The following is a 27,759-nucleotide window of genomic DNA, read 5'->3' as shown; positions in this document are numbered from 1 at the left end:
GCAGAAGTAAACAAAAATTGGATATACCAAAAAAATGGTCTGAAGTTTTAAAAATTAAAGGAGAAATATAAATGAAAAACCCAAAAAAAAAATGACCTTGAATATTTTTCTTGTTGGTTGTACAAAAAAGTCTTGTTTAAATGCTTGTGCATGTGCAGAAGCATAGAATTAATATAGGATGCTGGTTTTATTTGGCGATTATTTGCAGTCTTTAAGGCTTTTCTTTAAGGTTCACTGTTAAAATGTTTAAACCCTCTGTGTAACTGGATCAAGAAGAATTAAAGAAAAATCAAATCCTATCACAAAATTTGAATAAAACTATTAAGACTGTTAGAAGTAAAAGGAAGGAATATAGTATTGGTTTATCTGATCATAATTAAAATAAGACATTTATTTGCAAAATTCTGGCAACCCATTAGGGACTTTTTGCTGACACCAGGACTGAAAAGTTGATGTTCTATGGATATGTTTCTAGATTAATGATGGGATATGGGATGAAGGGATATCTGATTATAACCTGATAAAGGGCAAGGAGTTAATTTGTCTATCCTTATTGTAATGAAGGTTGGAAATCAGACCAAAAAACCAAATCTAATAGCCACCCATTCTGGCGAAGGATGACTTTCTGGGGAAAAAAATGGCTAACATATTAATCATCAGTATCTCAGAATGAGATGAAAGCTTCCTCCTTCCCCCTCTAATTGCCAACAAGATATGTAGAAATCAGACATTTCATTCCCAAAGGATCCCATGCAAAGATCCCTGATTAGAAGGCTTAGCAGATGCGGAGGATGTAATATAGCCCTAATCTACAAATGAACGTCCAAATGATGCAGCTACTTAATGGGGCCTTAAATAACACCCATGTTTATGTGTTTGCAGCAAGATTTATTTTATTTATTTATTTAGAAAATTTATACTGCCGCCTACTCGCACATGATGACTCAAGGCATCTTACAAAGACATAAAAACGTAATATAAAAGAAATAAAATTTAAAAAATAAAATAACCCCCCCCCCAAACCTGGTGACAGCACACATTCATATCAGCCATTTAATGGGCTCCATCCCACTCTGGGTTCCCCAGGCCCACTAGCAAACCACATCTTCAGGGCTTTCCAAATGAGTGTCAGAGTAGGGGCCAGTCTAATCTCCGAAGGGATGATGTTCCAGAGAGAGGGAGCTACCACAGAGACGGCCCTTCTTCTGAGTCCTGCCAGATGTATCTCCTTAAGGGACAGGACTCGCAACATTCCTTGCCTCCCCGCTCTAGTGGGTTGGGTAGATAGGACCAGCAAGAGATAACCTGGTCCCAAGACACAAAGGGCTTTAAAGGTGACCACCAGCACCTTCAATTTTACCTGGAAGCAACCAAAGCAGTTCCAGCAGGAGAGGTGATACATGTGCACACCAAGGTCTGCACAAAAACCATGTGGCCCACTACATTTTACACCAACTGGAGCAGTGGTGGGTTGCGCCGGTTCTATAGAACCAGTAGTAAAACAGGCAAGAGGTTCCGCCCACTGACTCCGACGTCATCAGAACGCTTCTGCGCGGTGCAAAAAAGCACGCACAGACCCATTGCGAACCAGTAGTAAAGGTAAGTAGAACCCACCCCTGAACTGGAGGTTCCAGATGTTTTTCAGGGGCAACCCCACGTAGAGCGCATTGCAATAGTCACCACAGGAGATGACTAGGGCACAAATGACCATGAGTAGGGATTGTGGTCCAGGAGATGATGGGCAGCATCCCACTCTCACTTTGGAAAAGGAAAACCCGATCTAATCTTACTCGTTATACATCTACAGCTGCCGGCTTTCTCTTCATATGCAGCATATAGTATGATACCCACCGTGCATGTTTACCCTTTAAAAGGAAAAGAAAAAAAAGGAGTCACATCCATTTATTTAGAAAGAAAACGCAGCTTCCTTTCCTCCCTGGAACAGCAACTGCCGGAGGAGGCGCGCACGGCCGTTGGCGGTGGCTTTCGCCAAAGGAGCCGGCGGTCGGCTCGCTTTCCCAGGGATGCCCGCTGTTTCTGCTCAGCGGGCAGCCCCGCGTCTTCAGCCGGCGGCGCGCGGGGGCGGCCGACCGGCATACCGCACGAGGCCCGCCCAGCCCCTTCTGCTGCAGCCGCCGCACCGGCGGGGGCACCTGCTGCTGGCGCTCGTCACGCGGGCGGAGAGGTCCTGCTATAAAGTGCTCCCGCTCAAAGCCCGCCCAGGCGTCCCCCTCGGGAGAAGGAACGGCGGCGGTGGTTTGCAGCCGCTGTAACTGGTCGAAGGGAAGCTGAGGCCCGGCCGGCGCGAAGAGAGACGACGGCAAGATGTTTTACTCGGGGCTGCTGACCGATAGGAAGGACATGGACGTGAGGGAAGCCGCAGCCCTCCGACAGCAGAGGAGGATGAAGCAGGCCGTTCAGTTCAACCACAAGGACTCCGCCGATCTGCTGCCCTTGGACGGGCTGAAAAAACTGGGAACTTCAAAAGATACTGTAAGAATTTGGGTTTTTGTGGGGGAAAGGGGGATGCAGACGAGGGTTGGTTAAACACCGGGGGGTGGGTGGGTTCGAGCAGGGTGAACTGGATGGCCTTTGGCAACCCCCGAATATTTGCAATATTTGGCAATCCCCGAATATTTGCGCTGCAATTTGGTGGGGGGGGGGTGGAAGAAATGGGGAAGGGCGAGCGGGGAAAAAGGGTTGATGGTTTCAGCAGCTTCCTTCGTGGTGGAGGTTTAAGATATTTTTTTTAATGAAGCGTGTACAAGCATAATGTAAATCATGTAAATCATGTTGACTTTAAACGGTTGATCAATCAAAGAAAGGAGGAAGAGAGGGGAAATTTAATTCTCGCAATAATTTACTAGGCTTGTGCTTCCCTCTCTCCTCATAGTACACCAGGGTCTTAAACAGCCTTTCTTGAAATAAGCTCGATTGATTTCTGCAGGAGGCGCTTCTTCTTAAATGAGTTCACAGCAATTGCAGCTTTGGAGCCCTGCTTACCTCGAAGCTTACAAGATTTTTTTGGGGGGTGGGGGCCAAAATGGCAGTTTATAAGGATGAAAGAATTTTGGATCGGGAAAGCAGTGCTGGAAAAACAGTTTTAAACTCCTCCTTTTTACATTGCTATGGCATTGATCCAGTTAAAAAAGGTGTAGATGCTTTTAGGATAAAGAAGTAATCCTGATTCTGTCACTGGGTTTAGAAATCTTATACAGAGAAGAAACTATTTAAAAAAAAACAACAAATTTTCCCCTAAAGCAGAGGATTTAGGATTTTTTTTTCCTATCTGCCTCGCTTTCCACATCTTTACTATTGAAACATGCATTAAACATGCTATTAATTGAAGAACAAAATGTAGTCGGCAACATATAATGATTTAAAAAGCTGATTTTTTTGGGGGGGGGGTGATATGTCATATTTATGTTTCCAAAATTAATTACTTTATAATTGAATGCGTATTGGGATTTCACAAACTATTGCTTAAACCATCTAGCAAGAACATTTATAAATATTTTTACCTCACACTTATCTTTCTATTTTGTTAATGTCTGATTTAATTTGGTCTCAATTGCTTTAATATGGTGGCCTCAGCTGAGTTCTTGAAGATTATTAGATGACTAATGCTGGTTTAGATGATGCAAAAGTCTGACCTAATAATCTTTTTTTTTAAATTGGGGTGATGGTGGTAATGTAGACAACATAATAGGACTATAGTTATAAGTCCCTTCTATATTTGAAAGTCAGCTTTCAAATATTTGAGATACATACAGACAGTATATACATTTGAAGCCAGTGGGCATTGCAGCCCATGACAGTGACTATGGAGTCTACCTGTGCAAAAGTTAGAAGGTTAAAAAAAGATCTAAACAAAGGTTCTCTTTCCCCAGAAACAGAATTAATCTATTTTTTTTTCTTAATGAACATGAAATAAAATGGCTTCCTATGGCTCTTTAGCTTGAGTATGGGCTCTCTTCCAGTCTCTAAGGCATAGACACAAAGATATCTTATTTTTTACTGGCTAACTTACAAATTATGAATCGGGCTTGATGACATGGTAAATCACAACAATACCTTTTGCATGGTTTATGATGTCACACTTCATGCTATACACAGCTATAGACCACCTGGATCAAATATTTGTAAGGACAGATCTGAAAGCACAAGTGTCAATTTGACTGTGGTGAACATCAATGAGTACCTTCGTGAAAAAGTACCTTGAGAAATTAAAGAAGAGGGCTAGTGTTAGTGACATTTGTCCACCACCGCTTCTGCCTCTGACCAAAGCTGATATTCAACCAGGGTCAGAAAATGAAAGAATTGGGCTTGTCAGAAACAGCATGTTCCAGAATCCCCTTATCTTAAAGTCAGAACTAGGAAGGACCCGTAGAAGATGCGCAAAGATTCCAGGAGCCAATTTTGTGTATGGCCTAACTGTACGTGGGACTGACGGAGGGGTCCCTGAAGCCATAGGGCACTGGCACGTTATGCCAACTCGTGCTATCAAAAAGAAAGAAATGCCCAAAGATTTTATTCACATGAATAGTAATGGAATTAAGGCTGGTCTTTTCACTGCAAAAGAACACCATCTATATTGCCAGCACCATGAGCTTCACTGCAAAACAACTGTTGCCAAAACCTTCCCCAAAAATGTACCTCGTCTTCCCGACGCCATGACCTATGGGAAACCATATCCTCCTCCAACGCCCATAACAGAGATCCTTCAACATAAGTTTGGTGACCAGTGGCTGCAGGAGCATCGGAAAGCTAACATGCGTCTTAAGCAGAAGAAACATTTGAAAAAACGAGAGAAAACACATGAGACCCGTATGACAATGTTGAATAAATATCAAATCCCTGTGAAGATAGATTCACAATGGCACATGCCAAAATTTCAGAAAATTGCTTGCCATCTTGACACCTTCCCAAGTCAAGAAGATAGACTGAATGCCATGAAAGCTCAGCAAATTGAAGCACCAGTTCGTCGTGGCCAGTTTGGTTGGGGCATTTATACTCATATATAGGACTCAGCTTTAGAAAGAAACAAATGACTTAATATACTTCAGTATGAGCTCTGTGCTATGATAAAAAGTTTGATGGAACCTGCCATAAGTAGCATTGAAATGAAGCTCCTTGTGAAAAAAAAAAAGAAATAGATAAGGACATGAGTGTCTCATTGCTAAACTGCTGCTATCAGATAAATAGAAAGAATGGAATTCCTGACTGTCACCTAAAGGATGCATTACACCATTTGAGGATGGAATGTTGGTACAACATCACAGGTTACTATAAAGCAACTGTCAATGTGTTTTAGCTAGAAAGCTTGTATAGTCTTTTTACCTCCAGTCTTATTTGGAACATGAACTCTCAGTGAAAAGGAAATACTCTCCTATATTAAAATAAATAAAATAGTAAAAAAATGTTATTTTTTTTCTGGTTTAAAAGAAAGCAGAGGATATTGCATAAATACTAGTAGGCTATACCTAATGTTAATAGAGGAATAAAATCATATTTTTTTCTTAATATTTATAAAGCCCAAGTGATATGCATAAATACTGGATTTTCTAGTGATTAATCTGTGAGTACAGATTTCAGAATGAATTTTCTCTAAAAAGATAAAACATGAGAGAATGTGACTGGCATAATCCTTTTGTTTTTACCAAAGAAAAAAAACCTACTTGTTTGGAAACTACCATCCACTACCTCTCCTGAATCAATTTTCGTCTCCATTTATTTATTTCTTATTTCTTGTAGGTTTTGTAAAACTTCCAGAAGTTCTGGACTAATTTATGAGAAATTTCTTTTTTTCTAATGCACGATGGATAAACTGTTTTTATATTACCATGGATGCATTCATATAATTTAAAGTTAAGATGCTTGTATATAACTTTACGTTAGTAGCTATTGATATTTATATCTGCAAGGAACTTGGAATTGAAATGTCAAAAGTGCAATTATAGAGGATGTGGAACATGGAGAACAACAATGTTGGTTTGATCTTGTCAAATTTGATTACTTGTACTAAGTATGATGAAGCTATAGCAGCCATCTATAATCAGTCTTTCAGCAGGGATGGACTTCGACTACAGAAATGGCCTTCAAAGAAAGACTTAAAGTAATTTTTGCATTACTGTACATTCAAATTTACAACAATCCCGAAGCCTGCAATTCAGTAAAAAACAATAATAAAACAATTGAAATTTAATAATTGATTCTTTAACATTAACACTTTGCAAAAAAGATGGTATTAATATCTGAGAATGGATTAGGGAGAGTCACAGATACTCTTTTTCCTATATTCTGAATCAGTGCATGGAGGTTAAACTAAAGACAGGCTGGAAGCCCTGTGCAAAGCTATTTACTCTAGACTTGGACAACTGCACAGTATGAATTAATTACGCTACCCTTTCAAATGTTGCATGACTAGTTGTTATTGGAATTGGCTTGATGTATCCCTGGTTCGTCTTTACCTTCAGATTTGTAAAATGGCTGTGTTAAAAGACATTTAAAATAAATACCTTGCAACTTGCTATGTGAAGGGGAACTGAGAGGCCAATAGTAATATATTTAAAGTGGCAAAACCTAGAGGCAGTGATATATTCAATGGGGTGCTGAAATAAGAATGGGCAAATCCATATTGTTTGAAAGTAAGAGCAAGGATTTTCAAAAACCAAGGAACTAAGGAAAAAGGGAAAGAAAATTTTGATCATTTGGCTGAGGAAGCTGCTTTTTCATTCCACATTGATAGAGAATGTACCATGTTGCCTGTTATCAACTTTCTTACCCAGAAGGATTGGTGAAAGAGTTTACCTAGTTCCTGGTACGTTCTTCAGTCTTGGATATCCCTCCTCTTACATCCCATCCCATCCCATCCCCCCCCCCCAAATTTACAGTATCTCTTAAAATTATTCATTTTTGCAGTGGCTGTTCTCAGAGTTCTGCACAAGACTACAAATGCAATAATTCAAGGTATAGTGTATTACCAGAAAAACAGAATAACAAGGTTGGAAGGGACCTTGGAGGTCTTCTAGTCCAACTTATTAACTTATTAATTAAGGCCTCAGAAGATGTTTTCTGAAAAGGCTTTGAGAACATTTCATATCATGTGGAAGGGGCAGTACATTACAGAGATAGGCAAGCTTAGCACCAAGCTTGTATCCTACCTGGGAGAGAACAAGGATCCCATGCATGTGCATTTGGAAGAAAGGCAGAAGGGAGCAAACTGAAATTATGAGACTCAGATCATCCCAAAGGTGCTTTTTCAAAAGGCAACTGGACTTCAGCTCTGAAGAAGCTTCATGGATGAGAAGTGAAACGTCTTCAAAGAAAAACCAGAAGGTCCAATTGCCACTTAAAAAAGCACCTTTGGGACAACCATGATCTGGATGACTAAGAATCTCTACAGACATTGAGTCTCATAAATCAGAGTTCCTCAACCTTTTTGGTTTTGCAGACCGGTAGGTGGGGGCAGAGGGGATAGTGCGGGGAAGCACGCACACAGCTCTATTTGTGTGAGCAGCGGACACACATGCCCACTGCTCATGCAAGTGGAGCACACATGCACAGGCTCACCCTCTGTGGGCCATGGCCCGGGGGTTGGAGACCCCTGTCATAGATAAAAAGCAGACTGTTCAGAGTAAACCCTCAACTATTATACTGACTGCCCCATATGGTCAATGGATCATGAGGTGCTAAGCAGTCAATGCCACAGAAGCCACACTTCCAATACTTAACAACTTGCTGAGCCACAAAAGTACATCAGTTTCCAACACTATGCGAACATAGTACTTTATGCAGATCTGGTTAAGCATGCTGAGTGAATACAGTCTATAAGGAGTTTCAACAAAGAATACAATACTTGAGATTTTAGAGATGACAATATGAACAATGATAGCATAGAAATTAAGGTTGTATTGGGGAACCATCTACTGTGTTTCCCTGAAAATAAGACCCTGTCTTATATTTTTTTGAACCCTGAAATAAGTGCTTTCAGGGTCCTTATTGCCATGCGGTCAAAAGCCCGATTGGGCTTATTATCAGGGGATGTCTTATTTTGGGGAAAACAAGGTAGAAACAACTGTGAGCCCACTCCTTTCACATATTCAACAGAGATGATTTTTTTTGATACAAATGACCTTTTCTTTATCCTATAATGTAATTATAAAACTGTGAACTATTATTAAAGCAAAGATTGCCCTCTTATTTTTTTTTCATAGTGATTAGCATTATTTGCTAGATATTTAATTTGTTGATTTCCAGCATAAATTCAAGAAGGCATTAATCTTGCCTTAATTAAAATGTCCATTTTCTCCCAAGGTTAATTTTAAGGGGAAAAAACATAGTTATCAAAGAAGTGTAATTCTTTAGAAAAAAATATATAGATACTGGAAATATTCTGTGAAATTTCTATGTTTAATTGGCAAGGAAGTTAATGCAGATAGAAAAATAAATATATTTCTATATTTAATATGAATAGAAAATTGATAATAGTATTAGAGGAAGACAACACTAACATATGTAAAATCATACTGCTTACTTATAATAAGTTTTATTGTACTAAATTTAATTCAATACATTGGGAAATGTGTTGGTACCGTGTTTCCCCGAAAATAAGACCCTGTCTTATATCTTTTTGAACCCTGAATAAGTGCTTGGCCTTATTTTCGGGGAGATCTTATTATTTTGGGACACATGGAGCAAGACAGGGCTCCTCTTGCCATTTTATCTGATTTCCAGTTCTGTCTCCCTAACCCTAACCAGAGGAAATGGTGGGGACCGGCTGCACATGTGTTTAAATATTTTTTGGGAGGGCTTATTTTTGGCCGGGGGCTTATTTTAGCACATGCGCTTAAAAGCCCAATTGGGCTTATTATCAGGGGATGTCTTATTTTTGAGGAAACATGGTAGTAATTAAAATATTAAGTAGTGATGGAAGGTTAATTGTCAGTGATTGGATAGTGATTGGAGTTGCCTATCTGGAAGCAGTTTATATTAATGCATATATCATTTTTTACTTCCTTTTAGTGGGTCCTTGTCTGAAATTTCTGGACAGATGTAGTTTATTGTGCCTTCTATTATGTGGACATTCGAAGGACACTTTAAACCCTTAGATGGCCAAGAGGGGGCCATTTAGGAATGTTTCTATATAATGACATAATGTATGAACCACCATTCTACTTCTTGTAGAGGCATAATTAGCAAGATAGGGAATACCTAAAGAGTCTTAATGAGTGTGTCTACTTTAGTGAATGCTGTAATGTTAATTATAATTGCAATAGGACCATAAAAATTCTAATACTAATTCAGTATACAAAAGACTACTGAAGCATCATCTGTTTTCCCAAACATTTACTTAAATGGATGTGAATTACAAAATTTTCAGGACACAGAAAGATACACTGTTTTGCTTTAATCTCATAAAGTAGAAAAGGGTACACGTGCATTTGCTCTGCTGACTATTATATTGAATCATGTTTAGGTTTGGAAAATGGAAGCTAAATCTGCCCTGTTATTTTATTAATAGTTCCACAGTTTTATGAACAATAACGGGACAAATATTAAACCCAACAGAAATAGTTTCAATTACCCTTCTCCAACATGATGAACTGCTTGGTCATGCTAACTGGGGATTCTGGAAGAAGTCCTGTTTTCAAAGGAATGAATATTAGTGCAGGAGGGCTGGATATTACAGTAGTGGCTGAAATGCATAACTGGATAGGAATTTAGCATCCAGTAACTATAATAGGAATAAAAATAAAATAAAATGGATTGGATGGATGGATAAACAGACACATGGGATTTTTTTTTATGCAACCCAAGAAGCATGTAAGAGTACTCCTTAATGGCTAGAAGATGAATATTTATAAATTAAGAAAGCTCTTTGCTCATCTTTTAACCAAAAAAGGCAAGTTCTCTTTTTTCTGTAAATGCTGCAAATAACTAAATAGGCCCATTACTGCAGGTATCTGGTATCCTTGTAAACCTTGTAAAAATAAGTGCTGGGGCAAAGCTTGCTTTAGAGAACTGTCCAATCCTGCTTTAATATATCAAGTGATGAGGAATTCCCCACCTCTCTTTGGATTTCACTCTGAAATTTCCTTCCCATAATTTAGCAAATCCATTGTTCTATGTCTTGCTCTATAGGATGAGACAAAGTAAGCTTTGAGAGGTATTATATCCTTTCAGAAACTTGAAGAATGTTCCTTATCTTTCTATAGCCTTTACCCAAAACTAAGCATTGCTGAAAATAGGCAGGCATCATTACAATGTAAATTATACACATACAGATCAATAAAGCATTTAGAAGAGACTTGTTTATTGAAGGCCACATACGTTCCATGTCTAATTTGAATAATGTAGACTTTCTAATTCTCCAGGTTGTAGAATATCTGGTTCAATCCACTTCTGAAGCAAAAATCCATTAAATCATCTCTTGGATGACCATCCAGCTCCTGATTTGAAAACCTCTAGCAAACAGGAGTCTATTAGTGTCCTAGGTAACTCTTCCACTTCTATGCCACACTTAACATCAGGAAATTCATCTAGCTATTCAACGTGAATCTCTCTTAATTTCAACCTATTGGCACATCTCTGTGCCTCACTTTCAGGTTTCCTTCATTTTGAAATGGCAGTCTTTTAATTGTTTGTAGAAACTGCCAGGTCTCTTTGTTTTTGAAAGGTAAACATAGCCAGCTCTTTCTTCTTAGGGTTTTGTTTTCATGTATCTTATTTTTCTGGAAGTTTATCTCTGAAACCAATCTAGTTTATTATCCACATGTCTTTTAAACTATGATGTCCAGGATTGGAGGCGAATCTTTCAAGGGTGGTCTAACCAATACCAGCAGTGGAGTCATCTCCCACACTCTGAAGGTTATTCTTCTATTAAATGTTCTGTCAAAAATGTGTTAACCTTTGTAGCTGCCTCGTTGCATTGTTTATTCCTATTCAGCTAAGGTCCACTGAGACTCTTCAATCTTTTTTCCACATATTGCTGTCAGATCAGGTCTTCTGTACCTTCGCCTTTGATTTTTCTTCTAGTGCAGGGCTGTGATTAAACATAATCTTTTAGGATTTCATTGTTTTGAATTATGATTTTGCCTTCTGAGTAATAATTTCCCTAGTTTGGCATCAGCTGCAAATTAGACAAGCATTCCTTCCTTTCCATCCTTTATCTTCTCTTCTCTCTCTCTCTCTCTCTCTCTTCAATTTCCTTTGTGTGGTTCACAATTTGAAAAGGGAGTCATGACTTCTGGCTTGATTCTGTATATTACCAGTGGTAAATGTAGATATATAAGCATCATGAGACAGAAAAGACTGAAATTCTCTGAAATTCTGTCCTTTGTCATTGAATTTAGACAGCTTGATATTGAGTGCATTGGGATCTGAAATGAGATCCTTGGTGTTTTTTTAAAATTTTTTAAATATGTTTTAATATTGAATTATTATACCAAGAAAAAAAAGCAAAACCTGTGAATCGAGTGAAATGCTCCCGGTTCGGATCGGATCGCCCGATCCGGTAGCAATGGAGGCGGGTGGTTCGGAGAACCGGTAGCAAAAATCCCTGCCACCCCCACCCCCCATGCCCAGCTGAGCCGCACAATCATCAGAGGCTTTTTTTTAACTTTTAAAAGCATTTTTTCTACAACCTCTTCGGGCAAAAAATGCTTTTAAAAGTAAAAAAAAAAGCCACTGATGATTGCGTGGCTCAGCTGGGATCGTCAAAGGCTTTTAAAAGAAAAAAACCCTTTTTTTCTTTTAAATGCCTCTGACGATCCAAGCTGAGTTGCCTGATTGGCAGTAGCTTTTTTAAAAACTCAGCTTGGATCAGCAGTGGCATTTAAAAGAAAAAAAGGTTTTTTTTTCTTTTAAATGCCTCTAACGATCCAAGCTAAGTTGCCTGATCAGCAGAGGCTTTTTAAAAAATGGTTTTAAAAGTAAAATAAATAAATAAATAAAAAATTGGGCACGCCCACCCAGTCATATTTCCCCCACCACCACCAAGCCACGCCCACAGAACCGGTAGTAATAAATTTTAGATTTCACCACTGCTGTGAATACAAATAAAACAGCATGTATATGTGTATGTACACGGATATTCATACACAGAGAGAGATGTACTATACAAAACAACCTAACAAACAAGAGAAAAGACAGTTAAATCAAATAATACAATACTAATAACATCAATAGAAAAATTGCTGCAACTCAGTTTTTAAACAGCAGATAGAATCTTGACCACAAGGAATCACATTACCTGCTTTTTCCTCTATTGATAGACAATCAATTTAGAATATGAGAGCTGACACATTTCATTAAAAAAAAACCTTTTGAGCATGATAAATCCAGAATTTTTAATAAATAGACAAATCGTTTAAACATAATTTAAAAACACATGGACATCCTTAAACTTCATTTTTCTTCCAAAGAAATTACTATAGCAAGAATATCCAGTTAATAAGTTAACAAGGGACATGATGATAGTTATGTAAACACCTCAAAAATATTACATCTCCAGCATAGGAAAATAGATTTTCTGTAGACTTTCTAAACAACCTTTGAAGTGTCTAATAAACTTGAAAAAAGATTTTTTAGGAATTAATCTTATTTTAAAATCAAAAGAAATATATCAACATTTCTTAAACTTGTGAAATTCCAGTTTCAAGCCCTGCATGTTATCAGTATATATTTTCTTTTCAACTGTCAATAAAACAATGGTAATACAAGTTTACAAGTGTGCCTAGTGATATCATTGAAAAAGAAAGCAATTTTTTAAAAAATATGGATTTTTATATTATGTTTGACAAGGAAAGCTTGGAGTTTGAGCTTTCCAAAAAAGTTAATCATTAATTTAGCAGTTTGTTTAAGTAAAATTAACATAGACATCATCTTAGAATATATATCAATCTTGAAGTAATACTCATTTTCACAATATTTATTCTTTCCCATAAACTGATAGATACTTCCACTCATCTATTAAAATTGTATAATCTCCATTATACAATTTGAAATATCCATTTCTATCAAAATGAGATGCTGGCTACCATTTGTGGCCTATGTCTTGGTCTCCAGGTATAAAGAACTATTGAGTTGGGATCAGACAATTCAAATCACAACTAGTTTGTACATATATTACTTCAGGGTATGTTTGAGAGTCAGTTACAAGTAAATTGCATTAAGTCTGTAGTTTCTTGTTAATGACTTTAGCCTCATAATGCTATTCTTGTTCAGGTCATATAAGTTAGGTAGAGCCACTTTGGTCTAGTGGTTAAGGCATCAGGCTAGAAACCAGGAGACTGTGAGTTCTAGTCCTGTCTTAGGCATGAAAGCCAGTTGGGGGACCTTGGGCCATCACTGTTTCTCAGTGCAACGTCACAGAGTTCTGGTCCTCAAGAAAATGAGAGGAGTAAGGAGCACTATATATTTTTGCTGCTGCCTTGAGTTACTTACAAAATAAAAAAGGGAGATTTTAAGTTAAATAAATAATAGGCTATTTTTCATAGTAGGAACAAACTTATATCTACAGGAAACCAATCTTATGGGAAAACAGGAAGACCCCCATTCCCATTTCAATATTAGAATTAAATAACAGAGTTGGAAGGGACCTTGGAGGTCTTCTAGTCCAACCCCCAATTCAGGCAGGAAACCCTATACCATTTCAAACAAATGGTTGTCTGATCACTCAACATCATCCTTTTGTGACTGAGCTGATTTTTTTCCAGCTCTGCTCTAACACAACTTCTTTTCTGCAGTTTACAACACTGGACCTCTGTGGGGCTTGGCAAGGGGTTATTTTCCTATTTGTAGGGACTATTTTCCCATATTGTTCACTATACTTCCCATTTTTGGAACTCAGAATTCTTTAATAAGTTTCTCAGGCAACCTTATCTGCAAACTTAATAATTCTAATCATTTTCTAGTTTTTGTAGAAAAGTGCCTGCTTTTATTTTCTCTTTTCATATAACCAGGATGTGTTGAACTGTTGTCTCATTCCATTTTCCAGTCTCTCAGTACAAAGGAAAAATGACAATGTCATGCCATTATCACTAATTTTAGTAGATATATAGGTTTATATGTGAAGACTTGGATTGTTAGGGAGTTTTCCTCTCCTTCATCCCTCTCATTTTTTCTTCAAAACAGCCAGATAAAGCACAGCGCATGTACTGAAAACATGGGAAGGGGCAGCGATAGCTATGTATTCCATTTATGTTGTTTTAGCTCAGGGGCTGGCCACTGAGTCAAGATGTTTGCATCTGATTGGCTGATGGCAGTGTCCTCTATATTTTTAGCAACAGATTGCATAATTCACTCTGAATGGCCGAGTTTAATGGGAGTTAGAAGCACCAACTCTCCTAGTCCACAGCGTCAGAAAATTTGTAGCATTTCAGATGGATTTATTTCTCAGACATGGAATTATGTCTTGAACAAAAGATCCTTTTCCCTGCAAAACGTGATAACCATTGTATTAAGAGCCTTTCTGGTGTCCCTGAATAGTATTTTTGGAAAGAAAAAGATTTTTGAACGTGTAGCAGCTTATCAGGCTAATATGCAAAAGCAGCAACACTATCTGAAATTCTTTTTGTGCCAAGCTGTTATAAGAGACCCAATTTAGTGTAATGGTTAAAAGGGCACACCAGTAAAAACCAGAAGGTTGCGACTTCTACTCCTGCCTTAGGCACATAGCCAGCTGGATGACCTTGGGCCCTTTACTCCCTTCTCAACTCTAGGAAGAAGGCAATTTGGCAAATGACTTTCAGAATAACTTTATCCTTGCAGTAGCCAGGAGTCAGAACTGACTTGAAAGCACAAAACACTAACATACAAAAACATTGACTTGAAGTTTTGCCAGCTATTCAGGAGGCAGAACAGAATAAAGAATGCCAAGATTCTCTACTTCTAATAGCTCTATCAATTTCTGCATTATGGGCAAGAGCAAGCTGATACATGAATGCTCTTTCTCTCATACATTTGCTGAATTCTTTGGCCATTTCTATAAGAGCAAGACTGAGAGATGAGTGAGAAAACGATTCCTTATTTCAGGGAAGGATCTCTTTTATCATAAAACATAGTATGCTTGTCTGGTTTTGCCTTAATCTGTTAAGTGCACCCAGCCTCTAATGGGATATATACTAAAACAGGGATAAATTAAATTATGATGATGTGGTAAATGAATTAGATTTGTGTATTGAAAATTGGGTCATAACTGACATAGGCACAAATGTTTTTACTTGACTATTACAGTATAAATGTAATGGTTGCTGCTTTGTCTATATAAATTACAACTTAAATTCAGATGCTGACAACAATCCATTACTAATTAATCACTACTGATCGGTACCTAATTTTTAAACATTGGATCTTTGAAACTTTAAATGACTGCCAAGTGCTACAGTCTGGCTTTGCTTTACCTGTGTTTTCTCCCGTGCCCTGAATTCTTTTTAAGCAACCACACAACATTTTGCAGAGACGCCTCATGGAAACAAATATGTCAAGATTGCGGCACAGCCGAGGGACGTGCTCTCAGAAAAATGATCTCTCAGCTCAGACAAATAAACTGAATCAAATGAAACTGGATAGTCCCCCCAAGACAGAGGAAGAGGACCTCATTCTCATCTGCTGCCAGGTAAGCTTTTGTGTCCTGCAGGAGACCCATTAGTCCAGTTCCTCTACTTTCAAAGGTTCTGTATTCCTACATCTGAAGTAGTAGAACTTTTCAGAACAGGACTCAGGAGCATTCCGCTCCAGGCCTCCTCAAATCTGAGGATAAAGTTGAGGGCTGCCTGTATCTTGTTTGGATTAACCATCAGAGTTGAAAGTCATGAATGAAGGTGATATATGTGTCCCAGGATAATGTTGCAGGATCTAATCTGGTTTTGTCACTATGAGCAGAGGTTTTGTCTTCCGAGCTTTCAGATTCATTCTGGAACCCATCCACAGGGAAGGCATGAGGGTGAAGTTGAGAGCTATGCTGTTGGTTTAGGAATAACAAATGTAGCCTATGTGATTTGTATTACAACTAACACAGCTATTCCTCTGATTTAACTGTGATCATGGGAATCACTTCCAATAGCTCAGCTTCTGTCCTAAAGCCCTGGAGTTATTCCCCATGTTCTGAGCAATATCTATTGAGATCCTTCACTAGACAAAACATTGACTCAACCCAATTGCCTGCAAATTAAATAAACTGGCTGAGTTTACACAATTCATTGAGGACATATTAGGCGATTGCATTTTAGTCTTGTGTATGTCATGCATCTTTCATGTGTGAACCAGACTTACTTCAATAAAACAATATAATTCTGTTCTCCTTTGGTAAACATTGTGCACAGTACAGAAAAATAATAAAACGATAGCATGCAAAGGAAAAGAAAGAAGTAAGAGAAAATAAAATCTGGCTAAATCTAGTTTACTTCCACACTATTTACTGTGTTTCTCCGTACTTTTCTGATTTTACAAACCATCTTTGCTTTCACCGAGTTTACACTCTGTTTGATATATTGCCTTTTGCTTTTGAAACTTCTTACTTTCCTTTTTTCAGGATTTTATTAATGCTGTCAAACCATGGTGATTTTACTATTTTCCCCTTTTTGCTCAACTCATATTGTTCCTTCATATATTTGTTTTGCAATTCAATTCTCACTTGTTATCTCTTATGAACAAACATTTCAACATACATATACTTATTAAACTTGCATATGGCTGGTTTCAGGGAATTGACTAACAGTTTACAGAAAAAATATATAATTTCCACTTCAAGGAACAATAAAAGATCCATGGTAACATTCATGCATCATGAATTTCTTAAATACCCCGTTACCAGTGCAGTCATCGTGTTAGTTTTTTTCTGTCATATCCAACCCCCACTTCCATATAAAAAGGGGGCATAAGTACACTTTCATATACATCCCAACTTTTTTTTTTCAGCAAACATTTTTCACATAGATTATCTAACAGCATTTGACTTCTTAAAATTTCTCCATTTTGTTTTCCCATCTAATAGTCCCAAAAATAGACTGGCTACATAACAGGGCTTTGACCTTTAATAAATGAAACCACTCTTAATAATATTAGTTCATTGGGTGGGCTTTGGGTGAGTCATTGTCTCTTTGCTCAACTTATGTCACAGAGTTATTACGATGCTTGTTTCTTGGTGTGCTTCTCTCCCTGCAAGGTAATATAATCAGGCTAGGTGCACAGGAAAAGATGCAAGCTCAGAGAACATCAAGAACCCAATAAGTCAACCCTGTGAAATATATTCTCATTATGTCAGAGTTGTTGTGAGCTATTGGTGCTTCCTGGTGAGCTCCTAAATAAAAAGCAGTATAAAAATAAAAGAAATCCAAAGCCTGGGTTTGTATGACCCATTGGACCACAAATTATTCAACTATACTTTAGTCAAGCATTTTGTGCAACTTCAGCCCCCTGCTGTTAATTTATGGTACTTTGTTGTATTAAGTTTTCTGGAAAAACTGAATAACCCTTAGTTAAGTCAAGTGTGGCTAAGGGTTTACGACCACAGCTGTTGTGTCCCAAATGCTTAGGGGTTGGAATGGAAATAGAACTTTTTGCCTAAAACTATATTAAAAAACAATAGAAATACAGATAATTCACTTACCATCAGCTGATATTTTGCAAAAATGCTCTCTTTCTCTCTACAGTGTAATGGGAAGGAATTGCAAGTTGTAGTTGATACTGGATGCCAACGCAATATAATTTCTTCTGCGTGTCTGGAGAGATTAGGGTAAGCAATACTCTTTTTTTAAAATATTTTGTTTATTTTTTAATATACACACCATACATATTTTGTGGACAGTGTATTGACTGGGTCAAATCTTTTTTAAACGATGCTAACAATAATAATACAAATAAGTATGCATAATCTTCCAACTTCAACAGTACCATTCTCTCTTTATAATTCTTTATCATTTTTTCCATTAATTCATTTAAACATAAATAACATTTCTTTATGCCATGTATTTGTTATCCCCTGCTAAGTTACTAATATTTAATATTTTGGAAATTACTTATTATTCCACCATAATTTCAATATCGCAAATGTCTAGGGCTACTAATAAGGCCAAATATTAACAAAATTTAATCAATTGTGGGAATATATCTCAAAATCCCCACAATTTCTAATCCTTAAAAGTTTAAGTTCACAATATACTTTAACACACTATTAATATTAATAATACAATTAGATTACCTAATCCCAAACTTCCACCTACTAAGTTTAGTTTATTTTTAATTATAATAGATTCTATTATTTTTTTTATTTTATTTTTTTATTTTTTTTATTTATATGCCGCCCTTCTCCGGAGACTCAGGGCGGCTTACAATGCGTTAAGCAATAGCCTTCATACTTTTGTATATTTATACAAAGTCAGCTTATTGCCCCCACAAACTGGGTCCTCAATTTACCTACCTTAGAAAGGATGGAAGGCTGAGTCAACCTTGAGCCTGGCGAGATTCGAACTTACAGTAATTGCAGACAGTTGGCGTTAATCACAGTGCTTTTAGTCTGCTGAGCCACCAGGCCCTTATTATCTGTTAACATGTATGCTACTATTTTCCCTATTTGTATTTTCTATTTTTTAATTAATATATTTTATCAGTATCCATCATCTCTTAACCTTTTTGGAGTTCCATCATTTATTGACTTTTTAATCACCCTTTTATTTCTCTCTCTTGGAGTCTTATAACTCTTTTTGATATTTTTATACCTACTGAACATTCCCTTCGGGTTGCCCTTTGTCTCTTTCTGCTGTATTATTTGAACACCCATCAATAAGACTTTCTTTTTTTAAAAAATATTTTTCTTTTTTTTCTCTAAACTTTTCTCCTTTTTTGAAGAGATTTTTCTTTTTTGCCCCTCTGTTCTATACTTATTAATCCTTTCTCTTCATTATCTTTATCTTCTTGCATCTCATTTTGATTTTTTCCTTCCACTGCTTCTTCTAATTTCTCATCTATTTTCTGAATATCATGTTCATCTTTTTCCCCCAATTGTTGAGTGGCTTTTACACTCATTTCTTTATCTTTAGACAATCCCCTTGTTTCCTTATTGTTCTTTATAGTTTCATGCATGTTTTTGAGCATCAAAATTATTTCTTCATTTGCCTCTATTATCCCCTATAGTTCCATTTTGTAACAATTTAATAAAGATTACTCAGTATACCTCTTTGGTTCCAACGTCCCATTATTTAAAAACTCCAACTTAATAAAATTCAATCAATCCCATAGTTATACCTCCAAATCCCCTAAGTTTATAATCTTTAAAATTCTTCAGTAGTTTACAGCCTTGTGATTTTTCCAATTACATATCTTCCCATTGTCCAAATTTTAAAGTCTTATGTAACTTTTCTTCTTTTCTCTTTTCTTCTATCACCTTTCTTCTTTTGCCTTGTAGAATGTTCTGTCAAATAGCCTTAATAATCCAAATCCAAATTAATCCACTAGGTTCCTCCAATCTTTCAAATCCAATAGCCAGTTTCAATAAAGTTTAGTTATTTGCAATTTAGTTCATCTTAGAAATCTTCATGAGGAAAAAGAAACTTATTAGGTATTTTCAAATACCCAAATCGTCTTCTAGAATAGAGTCAAGGTCAGGCCACCTTCCAGGTGTTATTTACTTTCTTCTATTTTGTGTATTAGACTTTATGTGTATTGGACCTCACTTTCACTAAGAGTACTGACACTGTAGTGCTCCTCTTCTTCCAGTAGATGGCTGTCCTGCTCCCAAGTCCAACCTTAAACAGCTGATTATCCAATAAATCCAGGGGGTTTAAAAATACAAATAAGCAAGATAGTTTCCCCCAAAAATCACCTTTCAAATTGTTTAAGCTTTTTTCCAGGCTTTCTGTATTTTAAAGCTTCCCTTGGGCATTTCTTTTGCCTCTTAATTTTCAGTCTTTAATCTTCTCCATGTGTCTAATCGTCGCTTCCTTGACGCTTGGAGACTATATTTTAAAATCTTTTTAAAATTAAATCTTTGGAGTAAGAGTTGGAAGTTATCTCACCCAGTTTCAATGCTTTGTCCACGGACTGTTCCAGCACAAATCTTATGATGCCAGTTGTCCCAGCTTGTGACTGCCAAAAATGGCCATCGTCCCTGCTTCTGTTCAGGAGAGCTTGCTTCCGACCTAATGAGGAAATTGCGAGTTCCTCGTGGTCCACAAAGCGCCTCTCCTTTCTTCGCTGCCCCTACAAGGTGGCTTTGACCCCGTAGGGTCTCCTGACAGCGGTTACCAGCTGAATTTCGCAGGGCTCGGTGGAGCCCACTATTTTCCAAGCCATTTTCACTGTGACGTCAACCGGAAGTCAGTCTGGGTAAGCAATACTCTTTGTGGGCTGTAGCAACTGATGTACAGCAATTAAATTATCTTGCTCTTACAAGCTTAGGTCATTATTGGTTGCACTGCTTAGTTACAGATTTAGGTTCTAAGGTTACCTTTGAAGTTGCAAGCTGAGCTAAGAATTTGCTACTGCAAAAAGGGAGAAAAGAAAATTATGGAGTAAATTACAGAGCTATTATTAGTAATAGTAGTACTGAATCAAATATTCTGACTCCAAGCAACATTTCTTTGGGCATCCGTAGCACCTCTCTTTCTGTCATAGAGTAATGATCTTGAAAGAAGCATCTAGTATACATAGATAGATAGCTTTTCTTATTGTTCTTTTACAATAATCTTTTGTTAAACAGTGTTTGCAAATTCCTGAACTGGTATAAAAATCTCCCTAGAAACAGGCTGAAACAGCTAAATGAGAATCGGTCTTTTAAACCAATTCTTAATAAGTTTAAACAACATAAGTCTGGAACAAGCAAACTGTGTTTCAATAAATTTAGAATGATACTACATATTGGGAAATAATTTTATCCCAATGGTAATTTGGTCTATTTTTTTCCTGTTTCTCAAATAGCCTTGATAATTCTTAGTTTGGTGTCCATGAAACGATTATTTTAGCAATAACAATTTACAGCCCAGGGGCCATCCCACACTGATTGCCAAGAAAATAAATGCCAGGTTTTTGTAACTCTAATGACTTATTTATATAACACTGTAGCTCTCAGTGGTTGGGCCTGTAATGAACTGAGCGCTGCTGAGCAATTTACAGTCTCATTACCCAAAGTCATCATTATACATTTAGTAGGAATTTTACACTGTAAGTTAGTATTACTTCCCGCAGAGTAGCTGGCACCTTTATTTCTGTATATTTCTGACGCAAGACTGGAAAACAGGGTGAGGCTTCCCTTATTTCAGCACAGGGATGGACCACTTTTGACTCTCTAGGTGCCTCTTTAAATATTTGTCCCAGTTAGCTATATGGGATGGAACTGTTGGAATGAGGGAAGCCTGAACTTTGTAATCATGCCTTTCACAGCTGTTTGGCAGGAAATTTGGGAAAACGATGTCTATTTTCGTACTGTCAAAAATTTGAGCTTGTGGAGCAAGCTGTTGAGAATGACAAAATAATAAATCATAACCACATTTTTATTGTTTTATTGGATTGAGCCAGTAAACCACCTCAGAAGTGCTACTTGTTAGCTAAAGTGAGAAGTAGGCATGATAAAATGTAGACTATTGATTATAGATTATTTTGTTTATTAATATAGTAGTTAGATTCTTTTACTCCATTTTTATATAGGGTCTTCTTTGAAGTGAGGATTGATTTGTTACATTATTTTAAAAACCTTATTTAGTTGGAACATATATAGTTTCTCTGTACAACACTAGCCAAAGACATTGCAAGAGCAGCCCTTGAAACTATCCTGCTACTTTATGAAATGTTGGCTTTCAGGACTCGTCATAAAATGTTGTGTTGCATTCCAGCCATATCGTTCTTCAAGGCATTTCATTCTATTCCTCCACCCACTGGATCTATGATTATTTGATTACTCGGTATATTCAGTAATACTTTCAATCCCCCTTTAATTTTTTTTCCAAAATATGTTTTATTTTTTCACATTTTGTTACCTTCTCCAACCACCAGTTTTTATTTATTAGTAGTATATAGCACTAATGTCTTGGCGGGGTGTTGAGGGCCATACTAGACTTTGCTTCATTTGCTGGAGCTGCATTCAAAAGGAGAATAGGGCCAAGATTTTAAATATATAATTTGAATATAAACATAATAACATTAATTAAAATATATTTAATCTTGTTGTCCATTACAATATGAAGGCAAATTTTGGAGCATTCTGTGGATCTACCAAGGTTTTGGAGGGTTGCATAAGGCTCTTGGGATTTCACATTCTCTATCCTTGACACATAGGATTTGATCTCTAAAAACTGTGCTCTCTTCCTTCTCCTAATTGTGTTTTTATTTGCACATGATCTCCCTTCAATAATATTTGGTTAGAGGAGAGAGTCTCAGAACATTTGAGAACTGAAGTTTTGAATCTCATAATAAATAGATGTTTCATGCCAGTGAATTGTGACAGGCAAGCTCATAAATTGGGTCTTAGATAGCAAAATTTCACACTAAATCACAGAAGGTTTAACCCCCAAACTCCTGGGGATAAAATTTAATTTAAAACTCATATAGGCTTTGTGCTGTTCCATCAAAGAAATTACAGCTTATATTTATTGAGGTGGGAATAATAATGGTGTCGGGAAGAAGAACATTGAGTATAGTCATTAGCATATGGAAATAATTTCTTTAGCCATCTATCTCAGTCAGAAATATTGACTATTCAGAAGGGTTGCATAGAACATACTTCGGTTCCATCCCATGCTTAGATAAGGTAACTGGTGCTGGGATGCATGACATTGCCTTAGAAATTCAATGAAAAATTCAACAAAAGCACTTTACATTGTCAAATCTATTGTTACAACAGGAAACTTCAAAATGTGAGGTTTGCCTGGCTTAATTGCTAGTTTTACCACGACTCTTTGGTTGTGGGTGTCTCCTTTTGTACAGCTATCAACATGACTGATTTATTCCTGAAAACACAGATGATGTTTTTCTCAAAGTGTTACATTTTCTAGTTTTAAGGGGGAAATGAATTGAAATGTACAAATTCCCTGGTTTTTTTCTCCCTTGAAGTGATGAACACAGTAGTGACTCTTTTTAAAATTTATGGTTTGCCCATACTTAGATTAGATTAGATTAGATTAGATTAGATTAGATTAGATTAGATTAGATTAGATTTATTAAATTTGTATACCGCCCTTCTCCCGAAGGACTCAGGGCGGTGAACAGCCAAGATTAAAATACATACAATATAAAAGTTAAAATAAATTAAAACAGAATTAGATCAGTTTGGCTTCCCCAAATTTTAAAACCCTTTACCCATAAAATAACCCATTAAAATTTTAAGCCAGCCTGGCTTGCTGAAATAAGAAGGTCTTCAAAGCTTGGCGGAAAGTACAGAGGTCCGGGATCAGTCGTATTCCTGGGGGGTAGCTCGTTCCAGAGGGCGGGTGCCCCCACAGAGAAGGCTCTCTCCCTGGGGGTCGTCAGTCGACATTGCTTGACCGACGGCACCCTGAGGAGACCCTCTCTGTGGGAGTGGATTGGCCGGTGGGAGGTTATCGGTGGCAGAAGGTGGTCTCGTAAATACCCGGGCCCTAAGCCATGGAGCGCTTTAAAGATGAGAACCAATACCTTGAAGCGCACCCGGAAGACCACCAGGAGCCAGTGCAGCTCGCGCAGGAGAGGTGTTACATGGGAGCACCATGTTGCCCCATAATTACCCGCGCGGCTGCATTCTGGACCAGCTGGAGCCTCCGGGTGCTCCTCAAGGGGAGCCCCATGTAGAGAGCAATGCAGTAATCCAGGCGAGAGGTGACGAGGGCGTGAGTGACCGTGCATAAGGAGTCCCAATCCAGAAAGGGACGCAACTGGCGTATCAGGCGAACCTGATAAAAAGCCCCCCTGGCCCCGGCTGTCATATGCTCTTCTAAAGACAGCTGTGCATCCAGGAGGATGCCCAAGTTACGAGCCCTCTCCGTGGGGGCCAATGACTTGCCCCCAATAGCCAGCGATGGCACCAGCTGGCTATATCGGGACACCGGCAGCCACAGCCACTCGGTCTTGGAGGGGTTGAGTCGGAGCCTGTTCCTCCCCATCCAGACCCGCACGGCCTCCAGGCACCGGGACATCACTTCAAGGACATCATTGGGGTGGTCTGGGGTGGAGATGTACAGCTGAGTGTCATCAGCGTACAGATGGCACCGCACCCCAAATCCACGGATGATCTCACCCAGCAGCTTCACATAAATGTTGAACAGGAGAGGTGAGAGGACCGACCCTTGTGGCACCCCACAAACAAGGTGCCTTGAGGTCGACCTCTGCCCCCCAGCCAACACGGACTGCGACCGGTCGGAGAGATAGGAGGAGAACCACCGTAGCACGGTGCCCCCCACTCCCAACCCCTCCAGCCGGCGCAGCATGATACCATGGTCGATGGTATCAAAAGCCGCTGAGAGATCTAATAGGACCAGAACAGAGGAACATCCCCTGTGCCGAGCCCTCCAGAGATCATCCACCAAAGCGACCAATGCCGTTTCCGTGCTGTACCCAGGCCTGAAGCCGGACTGGAATGGATCCAGATAGACAGTTTCATCCAGGTATTGTGGGAGCTGTCGCGCAACCACACTCTCAACAACCTTCGCCACAAAGCGAAGGTTGGAGACAGGACGGTAATTTGCCAAAACAGCCGGATCCAGAGGAGGCTTCTTGAGGAGGGGCCTCACTACCACCTCTTTCAAGGCAGGAGGTAAGAAACCCTCACTCAAATTCCATTTAGCATTCCTGGGTGTACAGAGTTTTAATTAACACTAATTGTTAAGGATTTTCTTCATAATCCACAATCTTTTTTTCTTGATCTGTTGTCTCTTCTAAAGCTATTCTATTGCATGAGACTGCATAATACTGTCAAGTTTTCTTTTTTTAAAAATCCTATGCTTTAATTGCCCAGGAGAAATCCATTTCTCCTATTAAATGGAACCTATTTGAAACTTAAAGTGACATATTATAGTGCAGTTTATGCATAATTTCCCTTTCAAGTTTCTGCACTTTTCAGCATCACAGTAGGATAGGGTAGCATTCATTTCTGTTGTGATTTTACATTGTTTTCTCTTTCTGCTTTTTCTGAGCGCATACTTTATAGAAATGATTGTCTTGTGATGTCCTCTATTTTACACTGAACGTTGCTTAGAAAATCCCTCATTGCTGGCATATCTCTCAGATTTTTCTTTTTACTAGATCTTTCCTAACCCTGTTGCAGTTACCCATAACTATTACTGTTATTGTTTCCACTTACTTTTTCATTTTAAGAATAAATGATGTTCACAAAACCCTATTTACATGGCATAGTATGCCTATTCTCCTTTGTTCTGAAATTCTCTAGATTTGTATGAAGGAATGCATGTAGTACTTATAAAAAAATTAAGTAGGGTATGGTGTTGAGGTTGTAGCATCTTGTCGACTTGGTTTTCTATAACTTCATAAGATAGAACATTTCAGAATGTAAAGCAAGCATTCTGTATCAAAGTGTTTTCAGCAGGTGAAACTCCAGTACACTGTGATGTAAAATTGATTCAAATACATAAAGCCTAACTAAGAAGAAGTCAGTTATGAGAGTTATATATGTAAAAGCCAAGTTCTAATTTAATTTAGTTGTAAAATTATTTTCCAGATTCATTTAATTGTACAATCACTTTTCTGGGATAAAGATGGACAGGAAAATAAATCAGAATCTATTGGTAGTTTGTTAGACAAAAATTGATAAGCATAAATTTCCTGTTTAATTTCTTTATAAAAATAGCAACAGCACATTCAATATATATGCATGTATGTATATAGTCATTTATATAATTTAGAAGCCTCCCAAATCCATAAGATTCTGGGCAATTTATAATGGCAAAAATAATAAATACAGATAGCCCTCAATTTATCACCACAATTGAGCCCAAGATTTCTGTTGCTAAGTGAGACATATGTTAAGTGAATTTTCCCCCATTTTACGACCTTTCTTGCCACAGTTGATAAGTGAGTCACTGAAGTTGTTAAGTTAGTAACTTGATTGCTAAGTGAATCTGGCTTCCCCGTTGACTCTGCTTGTCAGAAGGTCCTAAAAGGGAATCTCAGGACCACTGTCATAAATATGAACCAGTTGCCAAGCCTCCATATTTTGATCACATGATCAAGGGGATGATGTAACTGTTGTACGTGTGAAAAACGGTCATAAGTCTCTCTTTTCAGTGCCATAGTAACTTTGAACGGTCCCTAAGTGAACTGTTGTAAATCGAGGACTATCTGTAATAATAAAAGTGTACACCATGTACATCCATTAAAACAAAAAAAGAAAAACCATATAAAATTCTAAAGGCATCTACCGTAACCTAAGGACGGGGCAGCAGTGAGCATCCATTAGGATCCGAGTAGTAACTCAAATGCAGGTTTGCAATTATGCAGGTAATGAAAAACCTCCCATTGATCCAACCTTTTGTGTTTGGTTCCATTTTGTAGATTTCAGTGTTTAATTAAGAAAAGCAAGTTTTTGCAACCAGAATGTTTTTCTATTTTTGTTGTTGATGTTACAATATTATCTCTAACTGCTTACAGGGCGCAAATCTCTTTTATTTTGAGGTTGTTGGAATAAGCATGGAATATCATGTAATAAACAATATAAATTGAAATGGCATAACTGCAATGAACATAGATAAAAAGAAGTACATCCTTCAGAATATTCAGAAATTACAGCAGAAGCAAAGAAAATCAGTGATTTAAGTTTTTTGAATTGCAATACAGGTAGTCCTCGACTTACAACAGTTAACTTAGTGACTGTTCAAAGTTACAATGGCACTGAAAAAAATGACTTATGACCATTTTTCACCCTTATGACTGTTGTAGCATCCCCATGGTCATATTTACATTTGGATCCTTAACAACTGACTCACATTTACAATGTGATCTCATTTTGTGACCTTCTGACAAGCAAAGTCAATAGAGAAGCCAGATTCACTTAACAATAGTGTTACTAATTTAACAAGTGATTCACTTGTTTAAGTGATTCACTTAACAAATGTGCAAGAAAAGTCTTAAAATGGGACTAACTCACTTAATAAATGTTTCACTTAGCAACATAAATTTTGGGGTCAATTGTGGTCGTAACTCAAGGACTTCCTGTAGTATTATATTTAAGAAGCTGGAGCAAAAAGAAAAGAGATGCTGGGTACATTTGAAAAAGGAACTTTTTAATGATACCATTAATAGACAGAAAAATAGATCCTTCAAAGAAGCAGCATCAAAGTGCCTTTAGCACTGGCTCAGCTCTGATTAGGTCATAAATCAGTCATAAATGAGTCATCTTGCAGAAGGGAACAGAAGAATAGTACCTTAAAGATGTTACAAATGAAAACAAGTTCTCATGGAACAAAAAAGAATTATTGCTTTCAGACTAATAGCTTTTTAAGATAGTTTTCGGTGGGAATGAAGGTTGGTGCAAAGAGAAAGAACAGCAAACAACAGTGATTGCCTTCAGGAATATTTTGTTCTGATTCACAAATTGCTTACCCATTCACTGTCACTCCAGTAAAAGAAAGTGAAGAGAAAGATTGTGTTAAAGGTCATCTTTCAATTAAATATTGATTTTAAACTATTTTTAAACATGTATTATTAAGAATAAAGTCATTATCTTGTCCTTTTTTATATGTGTACTATCAACAGCAGCTGCAACTATATCACCTTGGACTTGAAAGTAGTATCTGTGATTGCTGCACAAAATAGGTTATATCTTATAACAATGATGGCTAA

The 27,759-nt window shown here is 37.6% G+C and overlaps 2 protein-coding genes across 2 annotated transcripts in view; both read left to right on the top strand.

Moving 5' to 3' along the window:
• The first annotated feature begins 2,325 nt into the window (after nucleotides 1-2,325).
• NRIP3 (nuclear receptor interacting protein 3) overlaps nucleotides 2,326-27,759 on the top strand; it is a 36,951-nt gene continuing 11,517 nt past the window's right edge. The window contains exons 1-3 of the mRNA XM_070935215.1: nucleotides 2,326-2,493; nucleotides 15,440-15,619; nucleotides 17,655-17,737. Of these exons, the coding sequence (XP_070791316.1) occupies nucleotides 2,326-2,493; nucleotides 15,440-15,619; nucleotides 17,655-17,737 (431 nt within the window). The remainder of the gene's footprint in view (nucleotides 2,494-15,439; nucleotides 15,620-17,654; nucleotides 17,738-27,759) is intronic.
• On the top strand, nucleotides 4,194-5,024 carry LOC139327608 (cilia- and flagella-associated protein 77-like). Its single transcript, XM_070957471.1, has one exon. The coding sequence runs from the start codon at nucleotides 4,194-4,196 to the stop codon at nucleotides 5,022-5,024; it is 831 nt and encodes a 276-aa protein (XP_070813572.1).

The sequence above is a fragment of the Pituophis catenifer genome, unplaced genomic scaffold (assembly GCF_029215685.1).
Source record: "Pituophis catenifer annectens isolate HBS135680 unplaced genomic scaffold, rPitCat1.0.hap2 SCAF_1, whole genome shotgun sequence".
NCBI lineage: Eukaryota > Metazoa > Chordata > Lepidosauria > Squamata > Colubridae > Pituophis > Pituophis catenifer.
The sequence above is the reverse complement of the archived record's forward strand: the minus strand, read 5'-3'. Positions and strand labels throughout refer to the sequence as shown.